General features: G+C 42.4%; 2 protein-coding genes across 3 annotated transcripts in view; both read left to right on the forward strand.

Moving 5' to 3' along the window:
• MYCT1 (MYC target 1) overlaps positions 1 to 4521 on the forward strand; it is a 38954-nt gene extending 34433 nt beyond the window's left edge. The window contains exon 2 of the mRNA XM_006114976.4: positions 530 to 4521. Coding sequence (XP_006115038.2) covers positions 530 to 1062 — 533 coding nt within the window. The 3' untranslated portion in view covers positions 1063 to 4521. The remainder of the gene's footprint in view (positions 1 to 529) is intronic.
• Positions 1 to 17993, forward strand: part of VIP (vasoactive intestinal peptide) — a 66671-nt gene that overhangs the window by 34367 nt on the left and 14311 nt on the right. The window lies entirely within an intron of this gene.

Genomic DNA, 17993 nt, shown 5'->3' on the forward strand with positions numbered 1-17993 from the left:
ATCATGTAGGGAAGGAAGTTATCCTAGCCTCTGAATTTGATTATTTGAGTGCAGGAAAGTGTGAGAGAGCTAGAAATTTACAGCTTGACCTATATATGTTCCCAAACAGTACATCAAGGGAAGGGAAACATCCATCAGCTTTTTGTGTTTCAGTGACCATCTCTAACCAAAGGCATCTCCGTGCTTTTACATTAGAGCTGTACATCTGGTCTGTATCTCAATGTAATAGGACTAATAGCCTCCTGCAACAGCACCTTCCACTTCCAGTCTTTATCTCACTCTCATTGGTGTCAAACAGGAGTTACTGACTGAAGTCACACTGAATTGCACTAGCTTTTAACTAGCATAAAAGTGAATTCTGCATCAAGGCCCGGGTGTCTATTGCAGTGTAATTACAAGCTGCATATGCCGTCAAAATGAACACCTCGACTCATTATCTGGGCAAGCCTGCCAAATCAAATTCATTTTCTAGACTAAATAGTCTGTATGATAAATAAAGCAACCTTGATGTTTGTTTTCTGTATTTTAGATCAGATAATAATAGCCTTCTCAGTGTCCATGGTGATTGGACTGGTGATCGGAGGGATAATCTGGGCTTTGTTTACATGCCTGTCCCGTCGCAGAGCCAGTGCCCACATTTCGCAGTGGAGCTCATCGACTTCTAGCCACCGTTCCAGACCTTCTCCTCAGAGCCATGCTGCCAACAGGACTGGATTCTACCGCAACAGCAACTGCGAACGTCGCAGCAATCTCAGCTTGGCCAGCCTCACCTTCCAGCGGCAAGCTTCCCTGGAGCAAGCCAACTCCTTCCCAAGAAAGTCAAGTTTCCGAGCTTCCACTTTCCACCCCTTTTTGCAATGCCCTCCACTCCCTGTGGAAACTAACAGTCAGCTGATTACTCTGACTCCCACTAGCACCACCACTACCCTTGTGGGGAACAACACCAACAGCTTAACTCGTCCTGAATTCCACTGGTCCAACAACAGCCTCCGCATCTGTCATTCAACACAAACACCGCCTCCTGCTTATGAGACCATCATTAAAGCTTTTCCAGATTCCTGAACTAGAGACTTCCTTTATTTTGTTTAGGGGGGGGGGGGCTCTCCATCTTCTGAAGCACATTTTCTGTATGCTTAAAAGGCCTCTGGGAAGCTCCCAGTAGCTGTGGCATGTCACAGGCAAGCAGAAAGGACATGTGTAGATGACACTGATTTGCTATGGCAAGGTGTGGTATCCTATAGCCACAAGATTCCTACCACCCAACTTAACTGGTTTGCAGTGTAGTTCTGAATTTATATTATACCTTTAATTTGTAATCATTGTAAGGCTTTTAATTTAGAAGGCAGAAACTTCTGTAGTCTACAATATATGCAACTTAAATGAAGAAACAAGCCACAACAGGAATCATTTGTTGATAATCACTTATTAATTTCCTGAAAAGTTCACATGTTCATTTTGTTTATGAGAAAACCTTGTTTTATGCATATCTCTGGGCATTTTAAATTTTCAGCAGATACTTTCCTTCATTTTTTAGATCCTGGGCCATCTCTTTGCCTCCTAAACTACAGGGTGAGGAATCCCTTGGCTGAAGTAAAGTGATTTTAGCATCAAAGGTCTTGTTGACAATACCAATTTTTGTCACCAAAAACTGTCTTTTGGCACACTTGGTCATGCAGACAAGCTCACAGCATTGTGGTAGGTACGAGGCCCCCTGTTCTGATATTTGTAGGTGAACTCTAAATAACCTCAGGCCAGTCCCACTTACAACAAATTCCCAACAATATGGCAAAAAAGATGGAGTATCCACAATTTGAGCCATGGGAGAGATTTCTAACCAACTGAAAAAAGGAATAACTCTATAAAAGGACTTTATCCTGCAAATTAACAAGGATCACTTTTTATTACCCTAAAAGGTTACACAGATAGTAGTCTTGGTCCCCAAGATAAACAATATGAATGCCAACTGTTTATTTTTTTAATTGAGCTTCCTGTTTCTCTCTGGGAATACTCATTTCCTTTCTTTAAATTGTTTTTCAATTTATACTAATGTTTCATCCTTCCTGCTGCGTAATACAGTGAAACCTGCATTTTGCTAAATGAAAAAAATTTAGATGTCTAGGGTAAAACCCTGGCCTATCCAAATTCATTGTCAAAACTCCAGGATTTAAACCCATCAATCTACAACTGCTTTAGAGAATGAAGATGCTTAGGACAGATTAATGCCTGTTTTTGACTGTCAGACCTGTAGGAATATTATAACAAACATGCTGGGTCACTGATTTAGCAGTAACTGCTAAACCACATGTGAGATGTCCAGACATATGAGCACAGAGGCATGGAGCCTTATCTAACTCTTTTTGACTACAATAGAAGTTGGAGAGCCCCAGAGAGTACTATCTGCTGTGCAACACTACCATTTCCTGGCTTATTAATAACTCTTTGGCTCTTATAGAAGGTTAGGGGAAGAGGCATTAGTTATAATGAGCCGAGTTCTACCAGGCCTGATCTTGTGCATCTACAGAAGACCTGCAAGCACAGATTTAGTTAATGGGAGCAGCTCTCAGGAGCAAACAAAGTGGATAATTTGAATTTCTTCACTTTCAGCAGCAGCTGAGGGTATCCATTGTCTCTCAGTGCTTTTTGTGAATAGACCCAAAGTAACTATAAACAGCTTTTTATCACCGCAGTCTCTAAGCCTTCTATTTTCTCTTTGCAACCATTACTACTAGTGCTAAAGGACCAATCCAGGTTTCTAACTTTAAAGGGAAATTCATTTGAATGTATCAGACTGACTGACTTGTTCTTTTTATCTGCAGTTTTTTTCATTTTAAGAAGTTAAGTCTGATTGCTAAAGATGCACATAGTCCATAGATTGCATAAGCATTTAATTGCCGAAACTATGGATTACAGTAAACTAGGGACATTTATATGTCTGAAAATGCCATCTGACTTCAGTGATGGCAGGATATGGTCCTAAAATAGTGAATAGAAATGTGTTCTCTACCCTTTCTCGTAATACAGAATTCAGGGTTTGCCCAATTAAATAAGTAGACAACAGGTTTAATACAAACAAGAGAAAGTACTTTTTCACAAAACGTTCAGTTAGCTTATGGAACTCATTGTTATGGATGTTGTGAAGGCTAAAAGTATTACTGAGTGCAGAAAATAATTAGATAAGTCCATGGACAATAGGTCCATCAATGGCTGTTAGCAAAGATGGTGAGGGATGCAACAATATGCTTAGGCCCACCCTAAAGCTTTGACTGACAGAAGCTGCAAGGGGAAGAAAGTCCTCTGTTCTGCTACACTCCCTGAAGCTCTGATACTGTCTACTGTTGGAGTCAAGATACTTGGATTGATGGACCATTGGTCTGCCCCAGTATGGATGCTCTATGTTCTGATGTAAAATTATAATCTTTTATAGGAGGAGGCTTCTATGATTGCATTAGATCTCTTAATGAATTCTAAAGGCATGCATGGTGTCTAAGCTCTCTCTTGCAGTTTATAGAATCATAGAATACTTGATAATGGAAGGGACCTTGAGAAGTCATCAAGTCCAGTCCCCTGCACTCATGGCCGGACCATGAATCATCTAGAGCATCCCTAACAAGTGTTTGTCTCACCTGCTCCTAAAAATCTCCAATGATGGAGATTACACAACCTCCCTAGGAAATTTATTTTAGTGCTTAACCATCCTCACAATTAGGAAGTTTTTCCTAATGTCCAACCTGAACCTCCTTGGCTGCAATTTATGCCCATTGTTTCTTGTCCTATAATCAGAAGTGAACAATTTTTCTCCCTCCTCTTTGTAACAACATTTTAAATACTTGAGAGTCGTTATGTGCCCTCTCAGTCTTCTTTTTTCCAGACTAAACAACCTTAGTTCTTTCAATCTTCTCCTACAGGTCATGTTTTCTAGACCTTTAATTATTTTTGAAGGTCTTCAGACCTTGTCCAATTTGTTCCCATCTTTCCTGACCTGTGGTGTCCAGAACTGGACACAATATTCCAGCTGAAGCCTAATCAGCTCATAATGTCATCAGTTGTAACGTACTTATAAAAAAATTACATGTAATCCTACTCCTCTTGCTCATTGACTTTACTGGTCTACTTGAATGAAAACAGCAAGGAGAATTCAATTCACAGTGTGTAACCAAGTTGTTGGAAATTATCATTCCTTCACAGTGAATTAATTTTAAAATAACTGAATATGTACTTTATGGTTATAAATTCAGGATTTGCAATAGAGCTTTACATTATATATTATTCCTTGTATTATACTATATTTAGTAAGTGATATTAGGAAGAAAAACTATAAAGTACTGTATTTTTTCTTTTGAAATCTGCATTGGACACAAACTCATACATTCTCTGCATTAACGAAGTGAAAAATATGAACTATTCTTTGCATAACCAATGTGGAAACCAGCTGCTTAACTAACAGCTTAAACAATAAACTGAAATAAATATTTTATAAGCATTGTTGAGACTTTGGAATGTGAAATAAAGGCAGAAATTATATTTTGTACTGCCTGATTTTCCTTAAACTACATTTTACTCCTGAGAGAACTGATTTATATGTAAAGTCCTTGCTGTAGAAAGTAGACATAATATAATTGTGGAGTGCAGCATTTATCCTATGGTAATAAAACCCAAAGGGTGGAAGTTGGTACTAGAAAAATTCTAGTATCAACAAGAGGGACAAGACTCAATTGTTTAACAGAGAGAGTAATTAACAACTGAAACCACAGGATGTTGTAAATCCTCTGTCACCTATAGTTTTAAAATTGAGACTGAATATCTTCCTAAGAAATATGCTCAAAAGAGTTCAAGATGGTAGGTTAGTGAGCATTATGTCCTTGATCCAGGAAAGTAGGTAAGCATACATTTCAGCATTTAAGTAGTGCCTCTCAAATCAATGTTTTATGAGGTGGGCTTTTTTTTTAAATTAATTCAATTTTTTTAGAGGTGGAATTATTAGGTTTTTTGGGAAGTCATTCTTTTCAGAGCAATTGTACTGTCCATGTGCAACAGCATTTCCTACAGGAAGATTTCAGTGCCTCTTCAAACAATAAATTAATAATCCTTGTAACAATTCTAGACAGCAGCTAATCATTACTTACACCTTTTTAGAGAAGAGTGGGGAGGTGCAGGATGAGGGGGATATGAAGCAAAGACTTGCACACAGTCACACAGGAAGTCACAGGCAGAGCTATGATCAGAACCCAGATGATACTCAGTCCTGAACTTTTAAAGCCCTAGATAATACTTCCTCTTCTTTCTTAAATTGAAATACTATCCATGCATTAAATTGCACACAGTAGCTATTGCCCAGGTTTCATGCAAAGAACAGGTTAATGTCATTAGAAACTATGTCTACACAGCAGCATTATTTCGGAATAACAGACATTATTCCAAAATAACATAGTGTGCGTCTACACTACAAGCCGTTATTTCAAAATAATGTTCAGCTGGAGGTCTCCTTACTCCAACTCATGATAACCCTCATTTCACGAGGAGTAAGGGAAGTCAAAGGAAGAGTGTTCTTCCTTAAACTTCGTGCTGTGTAGACAGCGCCAAAAGCTGAATTAAGCTATTTCGACTTAAGGTACACAATTGATATAGCTGAAGTTGCATAGCTGAATTCGACTTTAGCCCTGCTGTGTAGACGTACCCCAGGGTATTAACACGAGTAGTTTACACTGTTGTCCATGACCTTTCCTTCCTGAAGAATTTCTGACTGTTTGTTCAGATGTCTATTGATTATACTACTACTCCAAACATGGCATGCTTTTGTCAAATCTAATTTTTAAAGTTCACTTGCAATTTACCATGAAGTTTTTGAGTCATCTTGACATCTAGTCTTAAGTATGAACTGAAAACTACATTTACTGGAAATGTCCACTTAGAAATGAAATGACACATGCCAGATCCCTGACCTATAGGCACTTTATAAAATTAGACAATGTGATGCACTGCAGCTTCTGGAGAAAAGGGAAAAAAATGAATAGGAAATTTACCTCTAACAAGTCCAAAACAGATTATAACATCTCAGAGGGATAGCCATGGAGTCTGTATTTGCAAAAATAATGAGTCTTATCGACACCTTAAAATCGCATACATGCATGTATCTGATGAAGTGGTTTTTACCCACGAAGACTTATGCCCAAATAAATCTGTTAGTCTTCAAGGTGCCATGGGACTCCTGTTGTTTTTACAAATTATAAAGTACATCAAAACCATTTTCTTTAGCGAGGATTACTATAATTCAATGCTGTCTAACATTTTCAAAAATAGGTGCCTAAAGATAGGCACATAACTTTTATTAAGGTGCTCCCCCCCCCCCAAAGTACCTGATTTATCCAGGGGTTGACTTCAGCGAGGAACTAATGTTCTACTTAAAAGCTGGTAAATAAAAACAAAATCCATGTTACATGTGGGTTATAGTTCAGTATACTAACAACATGAATTTGTATTTCTGTAGCACTTTTCACCCAGCAGGATCATTAAACCCCTTCCAATATGTAAACTTCACTCCAGGACTGGACGTGGCTACTGCTAGCTTTTCCTGGACCACAGAGAACATGATGAGGGGGGAAGTTTCTCAACACCCTCAGTATGAGCAGTATGAGCGGGATTGTAGCCCTATTGTGCTAAGTGCTATGCACACAGAAAAGGAAAATATCATCCCTGCCCCAAAGAACATACAGTCCAAGTAAACTGCTTGAACGAGAGCTCACAATGTTCTCTGGGCCACTAACCAGCATAGCGAAAGCAAAAATGAATGAATAGTGACAAATCATTTACAAAGGTGCATCAGGTTCACTAAGCACACTTGTCATTCTCCCCCACCGGGAAATGTTCGGTTCTGGTTACATTGCCACTTATTGCTAATATGATGGCGGCAGACACATCACAGGCATGGAAATTACTCTGTTGAGCTACTGGTGTAAGCCAGTTTTATGTCTTCTGTCTGTACAAACATGATGAAACGGCAACAGGTGCAGGATTTTCTTGGTTTAGGAGCAAAAAACAGGCTCTTATGGAAACCACACGATAAAAATATTGGTGCTGAGCAGCCATTTGATTTAAGTAAGGCTTGACTGGGGGTGTAGGGCAGGTCAGATTATTGGCAATTAACAATAAATCTTTCACAACACCAGATGAAATCCAGACCCATGACTGTAGTTACCCAAAGTCATTGCCAGATGGCAGCTTTTTGATGACTTATGTGAAAAGAAAGGGTGATGGCCAATCCATTCCTAATGGACATGTCTGAAAGTCACAGCTGGCAATAACTTACAGCCTTTTGGATAGTACCAGTTAAGCTATCAGTGATGAAAGGAACATTAAGACTATTCTACTTCCTTAACTCTGAGGCCAAGTCGACACTAGGAGACAAAATTGAACTAAGATATGTAACTACAGCTAAGTGAATAATGTAGTTGGAGTCTACATGCTTTAGTTCAAATTTCCACAGCATCCCCACTGCAGGAAGTTGACAGGAGAAACTCCTCATGGAGTACCAGAGTTGACACAGGCACAATCAGCGATCAGTTTAGCAGGTCCTTACTAGACCCACTAAATCAAATGCCAGTAGATCAATCTCCACACTGTCGATCTCTCAAAGTGGCTATAAGGCCTAACTATGACTGGGTTGAGGTACACTGGTGAGTCAGAATGAGGAAGTTTTCTCTTCCAGTGCTACATGTTCTGCAGATAAATAGCTAACTTCTATTGTCAGAGCTCTCAAAGACACAAATTTCACTGGGAGCTGGCAGTTCAGTAAGGAATTTCTGTCCCTCTCTCTGTGGATTCTCTCAAAATGGTGGTAAAATTACATAGGTCTTCTTTGGAGCCAATTCTTTTGGTACTTTGGCACACAATAGAAAAGGTGATAGTAATTTTGTAAAGCTTTGAAATGTCTTGAAAAATTCTTGTAACTAATTCAGCATTTGGATATTTCTGAGCATACTGTGTAAAACAAGACTGCCTCATGAAAATGTCCCTGTGGACTGAACATAGTTTTGCATCTTTATATGCATATTAGGTAAACTATTCAATAAGTGCCCAAGTGGCTTAGGAGCCTAAGTCCTCTTGGCTTTCTTGGGAACTTTGGATCTTGTGTCTTTTGAAGGTAGAACTTAGAAACTCTTGTAAATGTACATACGTTACAAAATTCCTAAAATGGATCTCTTTCCTTTTTAGAAAAACTGGGATTAAAAAAGTCTTATGTTCAAATATGTTCACGGAACAGGAATAAATCATTTTACCTGTTGGTGAAAATATTGATTATTTTTATTACATTAATCATGCTTTATTAATGCTTCTTGTTCTGAATATCCTGTGATAAATTCACAGATTCCTTTCTTCTGCTGACAGCACACAGCCTTCTTCCTTTTTGTTTCTCTTTTTTATAATTTGCACCAAATCCAAAAGACGATTCAAGCCTCCCACTCCCAGGGATATACCTACACAGTCCATGGAAGCAAGCCTCTGAGCTCAGATTGACAGAGTTGAACTAATAGAGCTTGCTCTACCACATGAAAAATAGCTGTGTGGCTAGAGTAGCTTTGACTCTGAAGCCCACCCTTCTCCCTGCTGCTCACTGTGTAGATGCACCCACTGAGAGCAGCTACATGGGAGTCTGATTGATCTGAAGATGCTGAGGATAACTCAATAGAAGTACTGAAAAGTTACTCTGCTGTTCCACGATCAGAATCTATGATTTGAGGCCCAGAAGGAGGTCAGAGGCTTCACTTTGCCTCTGAAAATCCTCGTCTCTTTTACCCACGCAGAGACTTCGGATGCTATCACTGCTCAGGACCCTCAATGCATCCAGCTGCTGAAGAAAAGAAAAATAAGGGCCCAGGAAACTCAGTGTGAGCATCCCCAAGGCTTGTGGGTGAGTTAGGTGGATCCTAACACAAGGATTCTCAACCTTTTTTCCTTCTGAACCTCCAGTTTCCCCTAAGGAGCTATAAAAACTCCATGGCCCACCCATGCCACAACTTTTTTTCTGCATATCCAGTCAATTGCAAGCATTAGGAGACTGAAAGCAGGGCAACTGCTTAGGACTGCGTGCCACAAGGGGTCCTGCAAAGCTAAGCTGCCTGGGCTTTGGCTTGTGCCCAGGCCCCAGTGAGTCTAACACTGCTCCTGCTCTCTGGTTTATTTTGGCAGACAGCCTGAAACCTGTTTGTGGCCCCTAAGTGAGCTCTGAACCCCTGGGTCAGAACCATGCTCCTAATGGAACACCCTACTGCCATCCCTGCCCCCTCCCACTGGGAAGGGTTTGGGGGATGAATGCTCCCCCATGAGCTGGCTGCTCCATATTGGCTCTGTTCAGCAGCTCAGGGGACCTGCTCAACTCTCTTGCTGCCTCCACAGCTATCAGTTAGCAGGATGATGGAGAGTAGAGGATACAGTCAGTGATTACTGACACCTATCCTGTGACTGGGGTAGTAACCTTCAGGCCCTCTTAGACCTAGGTCACCTAATTGGGAATGGGAAATAAAGTCTGGTCTTTGCTGACACTTAGTCCTGATTCCACGGAGGCCAGGAGTAAGAATAGGCAGCCATCAAGCATCCAATTGACTGCTAGCCCTCCAGATTTTGCTCATTGCTCTGAATCCTTGAAGCTTGTGAGCATCACAAATAATTCAGGCTGACAGTCCATGTGAGCTGCAGTCTGAGATGCAGGTTGAAGAAGACATAAGCCTGTGAGTGATATGAGGAGCATGGGACATCTCCTGTTATTTGCAAATGAACTCAGTTCTGGTCTATAACTAGTGCATAACACATTCTCATTTAATTTTCTTTCATAAGGAGTTAAACAGCATTTCCACTCACACACCCCATTAAATATTTCCACCCTCTCAATCTGTGTAGTTTTTGAGCTACAGGTATTTGTGTAATGTCTTAAAATACAGTGACAGAGATCTCAACCACTAGGCAATAGGAAATCCATGTCTGAATACAAACCTTTGTTCAATTCACATGGGCCACATAGTGTCTGATAAATTTATTGGCGTAGTGAAGATGTCACACAACTCATAGTCCTTTATGTCACCAAGTACATTTATATGTGATCCCAGTAAATACAAGAGGCATAAATAGGTTCTCTTGCTTCCTCCAGAGCTCCTGGATGACATTGAACTGCCATTTGATTTAAATGCTGCTTCCAGTGTTGTGCTTTACGAAAGAGTTGAAAAAGGAATGAAGCTATTATATATTTATATGTGTATTCATTTCTTGTTTTTATTGCTTGACGGAGAACTGAGGCTAAATCAATGATGTAGAAAACTTCCCAGGCTATGGTTAATTTATATCTGAATGGCAAATCTATTCCCCTTTCAGGCTCAGCTATAGTGTAAATTCCCCTCCCCCCGCCCCCAAAAGAAACATGGTTCTTTCCATATAACTTCATTGGGGATAGATTTTCAAATAGTGCACAGTGCTGATGGCTAAAGTATTCAAGATTGTGTGTCCAGAAAAGCATTTAGGCACATGCTTCACTTTAAACCTGTGAATAGTCATATTGATGTCTGACTGGATTAGGATTTGCTCTAATATTGACTTGAGTGAGGCTACTCATGGGTGTAAGGCCTTTTTTGACTCTCAACCTGATTTCTAAACCATGTAATTCCAGTGACTTCGGAGCATACTGAATGCTGCTTGTTCAAATGCTTTTTGCATGTTAAAGTAGATGGCTACCTCACCAGACCTCTCCACTCATCTTTCGTTCTTGTTTAGGCATGTAAGAAATACTATACGCTCACTGTGGATGACTTGTTGATGGACATAAAAGGGCTCTTTATATCCCCTTGCTCCCTTGTATGGGTGTATAAACAGGCTCACGAATGAGCCCTTAGCAGCTAATCAGTAATCAACATCCTGCTTGACCTTCAAGAGGATCTTTTCTTCTTTCCATTATTTGTAAGGCATTTAGTAGGATATAAAATCAAAGAAGATGCCTCCTGAATCACAGCCTCCTCAGAGCTAATGTGGGTTCAGTTGTTTATTTAAACCTGGTTTGCTCCGAACGACACATCCTCTCAAACCTCTACATGGCACCTATATGTATCAGTGAAGTGAGAACTGACAGCAATACAGGCTTTATGGAACTTCTTTAAGGCCTTTCCCTCTCGCTGCTAGAAGGTCTTCGCTAGTGGAAAGCACAGCATTAGGGTAGGGAATGAGGTCATTTTGGGGCATCCATTTTAGGAGAGAAGCTTCTAGACTGAGCATCCTGAACTTACTGAGGGTACGTCTACACTACAACGTTAATTCGAACTAACTTAGTTCGAATTAGTTAATTCGAACTAAGCTAATTCGAATTAACAGATCCAGACTAAAAAACTAGTTCAAATTAGCGTTTTGCTAATTCGAACTAGCATGTCCACATAAAGTGGACCCTGAACCAGGCTTAAGGATGGCCGGAAGCAGTGCCGGCAGGGCATCAGAGGAGGACTTAGAGCGTGGAGATGCTGTCTCAGGCTAGCCGAGGGCTGTGCTTAAAGGGTTCCGACCCCCACCCTGGACAGACAGTTCTCAGGGGTGCCCCACTTGCAAAGCAGTCCTGGCTTGGATTGCCCTGAGTGCCCACACTGGGCACATCACAGCACTCGGCCATCAGCTCGGCTGCACTTGCCGCAGGCTGCCGTCTGGGGAGAGGGGGCAATTGGGGGGCTGCAGGAGAGCTTCCACCCCCAGAAGCCCGCAGAGCCAGCCCAGTCCTCCCCATCGGGGGCGCGTACCCCATTCCTCCCTCACCTCCTTCCACTTACCCTTCCCTAGCCCCTCTTCTTGATGTACAAAATAAAGGACAATTGTGTTCAAAAATAGAAACTCTCTTTATTGAACAAAACTCGGGGAGACTGGGAAAAGGAGGTGGGAGAGGGGAAGAGAGAGGGTGGGAGAGGGGAGGGCAACTAAAATGATTAGGGGTTGGGAACAGGTCCCATATGAAGAGAGGCTAAAGAGACTGGGACTTTTCAGATTAGAAAAGAGGAGACGGGGGGGGGGGGGGGCGGGGGTGACAGGATAGAGGTCTCTAAAAGCAGGAGTTGGGTGGAGAGGGTGCATCCAGAAAAGTTCTTCATTAGTTCCCATAAAAAAGGACTAGAGGATACCAAAGGAAAGGAATGGGTAGCAGGCTTCAAACTAGTAACAGAAAGTTGTTCTTCACAAAGCAAAGAGTCAACCTGTGGAACTCCTTGCTGCAGGAGGCTGTGAAGGCTAGAACTAGAACAGAGTTTAAAGATAAGTGAGATCAAGTCATGGAGGTTGGGTCCATGGAGTGCTATTAGCCAGGGGGTAGGAGTGGTGTCCCTGCCCAAGGTTTGTGGAAGGCTGGAGAGGGATGGCACGAGACAAATGGCTTGATCACTGACTTCGGTCCATCCCCTTCAGGGTCCCTAGGGTTGGCCGCTGTCGGCAGACAGACTACTGGGCTAGATGGACCTTTGGTCTGACCCAGTACGGCCATTGTAAGCTCAGGGCTCAGGGTCGGGGGTCTCAGTGGACCACCTTGATTTTCATGCACACCTGCTCCTGGGTGGCCAGGCTGGCAGCTCTCCTGCCCTAGCCGGCCACTTTCCTGTGCCTAGTGCGGAGGTCGTGGATGAGGTCCACGATGTCCGCACTAGCCCAGGCGGGAGCCCGCCTCTTGCGGTCCCGGGCAAGCTCCCGGGAGCCGCCAGCCTGGTCCCGGGAAGAGGGGGAGGGCTGGGGGGCATCGGGTGGGTGGCTCGATCCGTGCCAGGTGCAGGGTCTGCTGGCTGGGTGCTGGCAGGCTTGCAACTGGCACAGGCACCGTAGCCAGCCCGTGTCCCTTTAAGGGGTCCGGGGCCGGGAGGGAGGAAGTAGAGTTTCCCTGGTGTTGGCTAGAGTGGCCACCAGGGAAACCGGGGAGGGCTAGCCTCCCACTAGTTTGAATTAAGGGGCTACACAGCCCTTAATTCGAACTAGTAAGTTCGAACTAGGCTTAATCCTCGTGGAATGAGGATTACCTAATTCGAATTAAGCGCTCCGTTAGTTTGAATTAAATTCGAACTAACGGAGCGCTAGTGTAGCGCCTATGAAAGTTAGTTCAAACTAACGTCCGTTAGTTCAAACTAACTTTGTAGTGTAGACATACCCTGAGAGAAGTTGAAGAGCAAAGCTGTACAATGCCAGTTCCAGCACAAACAGGCTTCTCTCACACACCTGATTGGCTCCAGCACAGCACTCAACCAACCCTGCTTGTACTGACCCTAGCAATATGAGTCCTCAGCAGTGACTAACAAGCACCAGAAAACCTGGACACCAGAGACATGTTGTCATGGGTTGCTGGCCCATTTAAGGGGAGTCCAAGCCCTGGCTCTGTGTGATGAGCTAATGTAAGGGGAAGGTGCCCATCTAGTTAGTTAATTAAATAAGCATCTGGGCCTGATAAAAGGCCATCAGAATGCAGTTGCAGGGAGGTGGTCAAAAAGAAGCTTCCTCAAGGGAGTGGAGTTCACAGAGGAACATAGCCCCTACTCAGAAGGGCTGTGCAACTCCTGACACTGAGGAAAGAAGCTTTATTCCAAGTATATTTGTATTTAATAAAGTGGAACCAAAGCAGCAGAATTTTGTCTTATGCCCTTTTGGACTGTGTTGAGTGGGCCCTGAGCTATTATACACAGGTGTGGGGAGTAGCTGTGGTGCTGCATTGGGTCAGCAGGGGACACTACAGAGCAAGCATGCCCTGCAACAGACATGTTCTTATGAGCTGTGCCAAAGAGGGGAAAGCAAGTTTTAACTAAACATAAGAAACCCTCACTAAACTCATTTCCTTCATTTTCTTGCATTATAACAATTTGAGGAATCCAAGAGCATAACCAGCAAACACAGTATCAGTTTCTCTAGTTCTACCTTCACTGGATCGTGCAGAAGTATTAGTGATTATATGTGTTTCTCTTGGTGGTGGACATCTGCACATGCCTTGATGCACATAATATTTATTCCACACATGGATGGAAAAAATTAGAGCATTGCTTGTGGGAGGAACAACTGGAGTTCATTTGGTTCATTTGCTGAATACCCTGTCTAATCAGTGACCTAATTTCCTTGTACTCCTCACCTGTATCTCATGAGTAGACAGTCTTGTGTCTAATCCTCAATACGGTGCCTTCCGTGTTTTGCTACTTCTTCAGAAGCTCTGTACTATCTCCGTCAATTTAATCTACGTGATGGTAGCTATGCAAATAGTATAGCTGAAGTTAACATATTTACCACAGTGTCTTCTGAGCAGTAAGGTCCACAGGGGCTGCTCTCCTGTCAACTCCAGCTACTTTTCTCATCCTGGTGGACTACTGGAGTCAACAAGAGAATACTCTGAGACTGATTTATCACCTCTAAACAGACACAATAAATTGACAGCTGGTGGATTGATTGTTGCAGGATCGATCCACCATGTAGTAGAGATAAGCCCTTGGTAATATTTGTTTCCTGGAGATTTCCAGCTGAAGGTAACAGGTGCTAATTTAGATTAAATTCAGGGGTACTTTACACACTTACCACCTCTTTAGCACATACTTTATAGTAGTTGGGTGTAATAATGGCTATATTGACACTTGTGTAATCTCTGGTTAGCGATGTTATTGAAGGCTAAACAGCCAATGTTTGAGTGATGTCACTCTCCATCAAATGATTTCAAGTTCTACTGCTGATAATCTTTCCCCTGCCCATTTAACTTTCCTCTCCTTTTCAACAAGAAACTGCAATGCATGATCTCTGAGTCTGCACATGCACCTACCCATAGAGCTTCCTAAGTATTATACAGGATGAATCTCTGTACTCCAGCACTCTCAGGTCTGGCAACATCCATAGTCCAGCATGTCTGCTTTTTGTGGGTGTGGCCAAGTTTTTTGTGCCCCCCCCCACTTACCCTTGTTTGCATCCCTCACTGCCCCAAGCTGGGATCACAGCTGGGAACAGCTGTGGAGCCTGGCCTATGGCCAATGGGCTGGTGGCTGGGATCCATGCAACAGACTGGGAGCTTGGACCCTGGGGCCAGCATCAAAGCTCCCAGGCCATGGTTGACCTACTGTAATTCAAAAAATAATCTGGTTCAGCACAAGTCAGGTCCAGAGACTGCTGGACTAGAGAGGTTCCACCTATAATATTTGCCAAATAACTTAGCTATTGATATTGTGACATGCAAAAATTACTGAAAATTACATTGTTTCACTCAGGTGTCAATGGATTTTCACCTTTCTCCTGAGGGAATCCACCAGGGCCTGCCTTATAAGATACAGGATTCCAAATTGCAAGCAGTAGTAGATTAAGTCTTGAGTTTTCTCCTTTTTTGGTCTCGCTTCTGGCAAATTTGATAATTAGGATTATCTGCCTTTGGCCCTTCTGCTGTATCAGGGTGTTAAGGTCTGCTACTGAATTGCATAGGGTCCTTTTTAACCACGGATCCTTTTGCAGTTGCTTCTATTTCTTGTGCTTAGCTATGACCCTGGGATTGATCTAATGCCTTAAACGTATGAACAACATCTTAGCTATATTCTGTAAGAAGTGAATAACGTGAACATAGCTACTGATATAACTGGATCATTCATTCAAATACTTTATATCAGATCATAGAATCATAGAATACAAGGTATGGAAGGGACCTCAAGAGGTCATCGAGTCCAGTCCCCTGCCCTCATGGCAGGACCAAATACTGTCTAGACCATCCCTGATAGACATTTATCTAACCTACTCTTAAATATCTCCACAGATGGAGATTCCACAACCTCCCTGGGCAATTTATTCCAGTGTTTGACTACCCTGATAGTTAGGAACTTTTTCCTAATGTCCAACCTAAACCTCCCTTGCTGCAGTTTAAGCCGATTGCTTCTTGTTCTATCCTCAGAGGACAAGATGAACAAGTTTTCTCCCTCCTCCTTATGACACCTTTTTAGATACCTGAAAACGGCTATCATGGCCCCCCTCAATCTTCTCTTTTCTAAACTAAACAAACTCAATTCTTTCAGCCTTCCTTCATAGGTCATGTTCTCTAGACCTTTAATCATTATTGTTGCTCTTCTCTGGACCCTCTCCAATTTCTCCACATCTTTCTTGAAATGCGGAGCCCAGAACTGGACACAATGCTCCAACTGAGGTCTAAACAGCGCAGAGTAGAGTGGAAGAATGACTTCTCATGTCTTGCTGACGACACACCTGTTAGTGCATCCCAGAATCATGTTTGCTTTTTTTGCAACAGCCTCACACTGCTGACTCATATTCAGCTTGTGGTCCACTATAACCCCTAGATTCCTTTCTTCCATACTCCTTCCCAGACAGTCGCTTCCCATTCTGTATGTGTGAAACTGATTGTTCCTTCCTAAGTGGAGCACTTTGCATTTGTCTTTATTAAACTTCATCCTGTTTATCTCAGACCATTTCTGCAATTTGTCCAGATCTTTTTGAATTATGATCCTATCCTCCAGAGCAGTCCTAACCTGGTATCATCTGCAAACTTAATAAGCGTACTTTCTATGCCAATATCTAAATCGTTGATGAAGATATTGAACAGAGCCGGTCCCAAAACAGATCCCTGCAGAACCCCACTTGTTATACCTTTCCAGCAGGATTGAGAACCATTAATAACTACTTTCTGAGTACGGTTATCCAGCCAGTTATGCACCCACCTTATAGTAGCCCCATTTAACTTGTATTTGCCTAGTTTATTGATAACAATATCATGTGAGACTGTACCAAACGCCTTACTAAAGTCAAGGTATACCACATCCAACACTTCTCCCTTATCCACAAGACTCGTTATCCTGTCAAAGAAAGCTATCAGATTGATTTGACATTATTTGTTCTTTACAAATCTATGCTGGCTGTTCCCTATCACCTTGCCACCTTCCAAGTGTTTACAGATGATTTCCTTAATTACTCGCTCCATTATCTTCCCTGGCACAGAAGTTAAACTAACTGGTTTGTAGTTTCCTGGGTTGTTCTTATTTCCCTTTTTATAAATGGGCACTATATTTGCCCTTTTCCAGTCTTCTGGAATCTCTCCTGTCTCCTATGATTTTCCAACGATGATAGCTAGAGGCTCAGATACCTCCTCTATCAGCTCCTTGAGTATTCTAGGATGCATTTCATCAGGCCCTGGTGACTTGCAGGCATCTAACTTTTCTAGGTGATTTTTAACTTGTTCTTTTTTTATTTTATCTTTTAAACCTACCCCTTAATTTGCTTGAGAGTGAACCTTTTTAGTTAATTTCCTCAATCACTTTTAAACTGTTGCCTTATGGAGTTTAGTCAACAGGAAATATGGGCTGGAGGATGGCTGGGCCAAAGGGTGGTGTGATCTTGTGCATGAGAAATCTATTTTTGTATGGCAGAGCCAGGGGAGAACAAAACTCCTGAAGGCACCAGCTCATGCATTGTGTGGGTAAGAGAGGAGTGTGATTGGCAGGAGGAGGGATGCACCATTGCTAGAGCAGGGTCCCTAGCCACAGAACACCAGAATCCTTCTCCGCCCCCAAGAAATATCTGAATTAGTACCACTGCGAAGTTCTAACCAGTGCCATATCAGAGGTGCTGCTGGGTGTGTAGGAAGATCTCAGTCACATATACAGTAGACAGCGGCTGGGAGTTCTGTGTGCTCTGAATAGAATACATGCAAATCAGATACACATCCAATTTTCTCACAGAAATACAATCTGTGCACCCATAGCCAAAATGCTATGCATGCAAAAGCTGATGAGCCAATGGGGCAATTTTCAGCTATGCCTTTCCTGTGATCAATACAGAAAAAAGGGAGGAGGGTAAAAGTGGCCTCAAGGTAGTTTTGTGCATCCCAAAATCTGTACCAGAAGCCATCATGGCCTATAGGGCTCCTTGAATTTGCTTTAGATTGTAGTAGCTGTCCATTAGCCTTGAGATCAACACTGAATAACTGGAGCCCAGTTTGCATCAGCTATGTCTCCTCTGACCCCTTCCATCTTTCTCTCTCTGTCTCC

The sequence above is a fragment of the Pelodiscus sinensis genome, chromosome 3, assembly GCF_049634645.1.
Source record: "Pelodiscus sinensis isolate JC-2024 chromosome 3, ASM4963464v1, whole genome shotgun sequence".
NCBI lineage: Eukaryota > Metazoa > Chordata > Testudines > Trionychidae > Pelodiscus > Pelodiscus sinensis.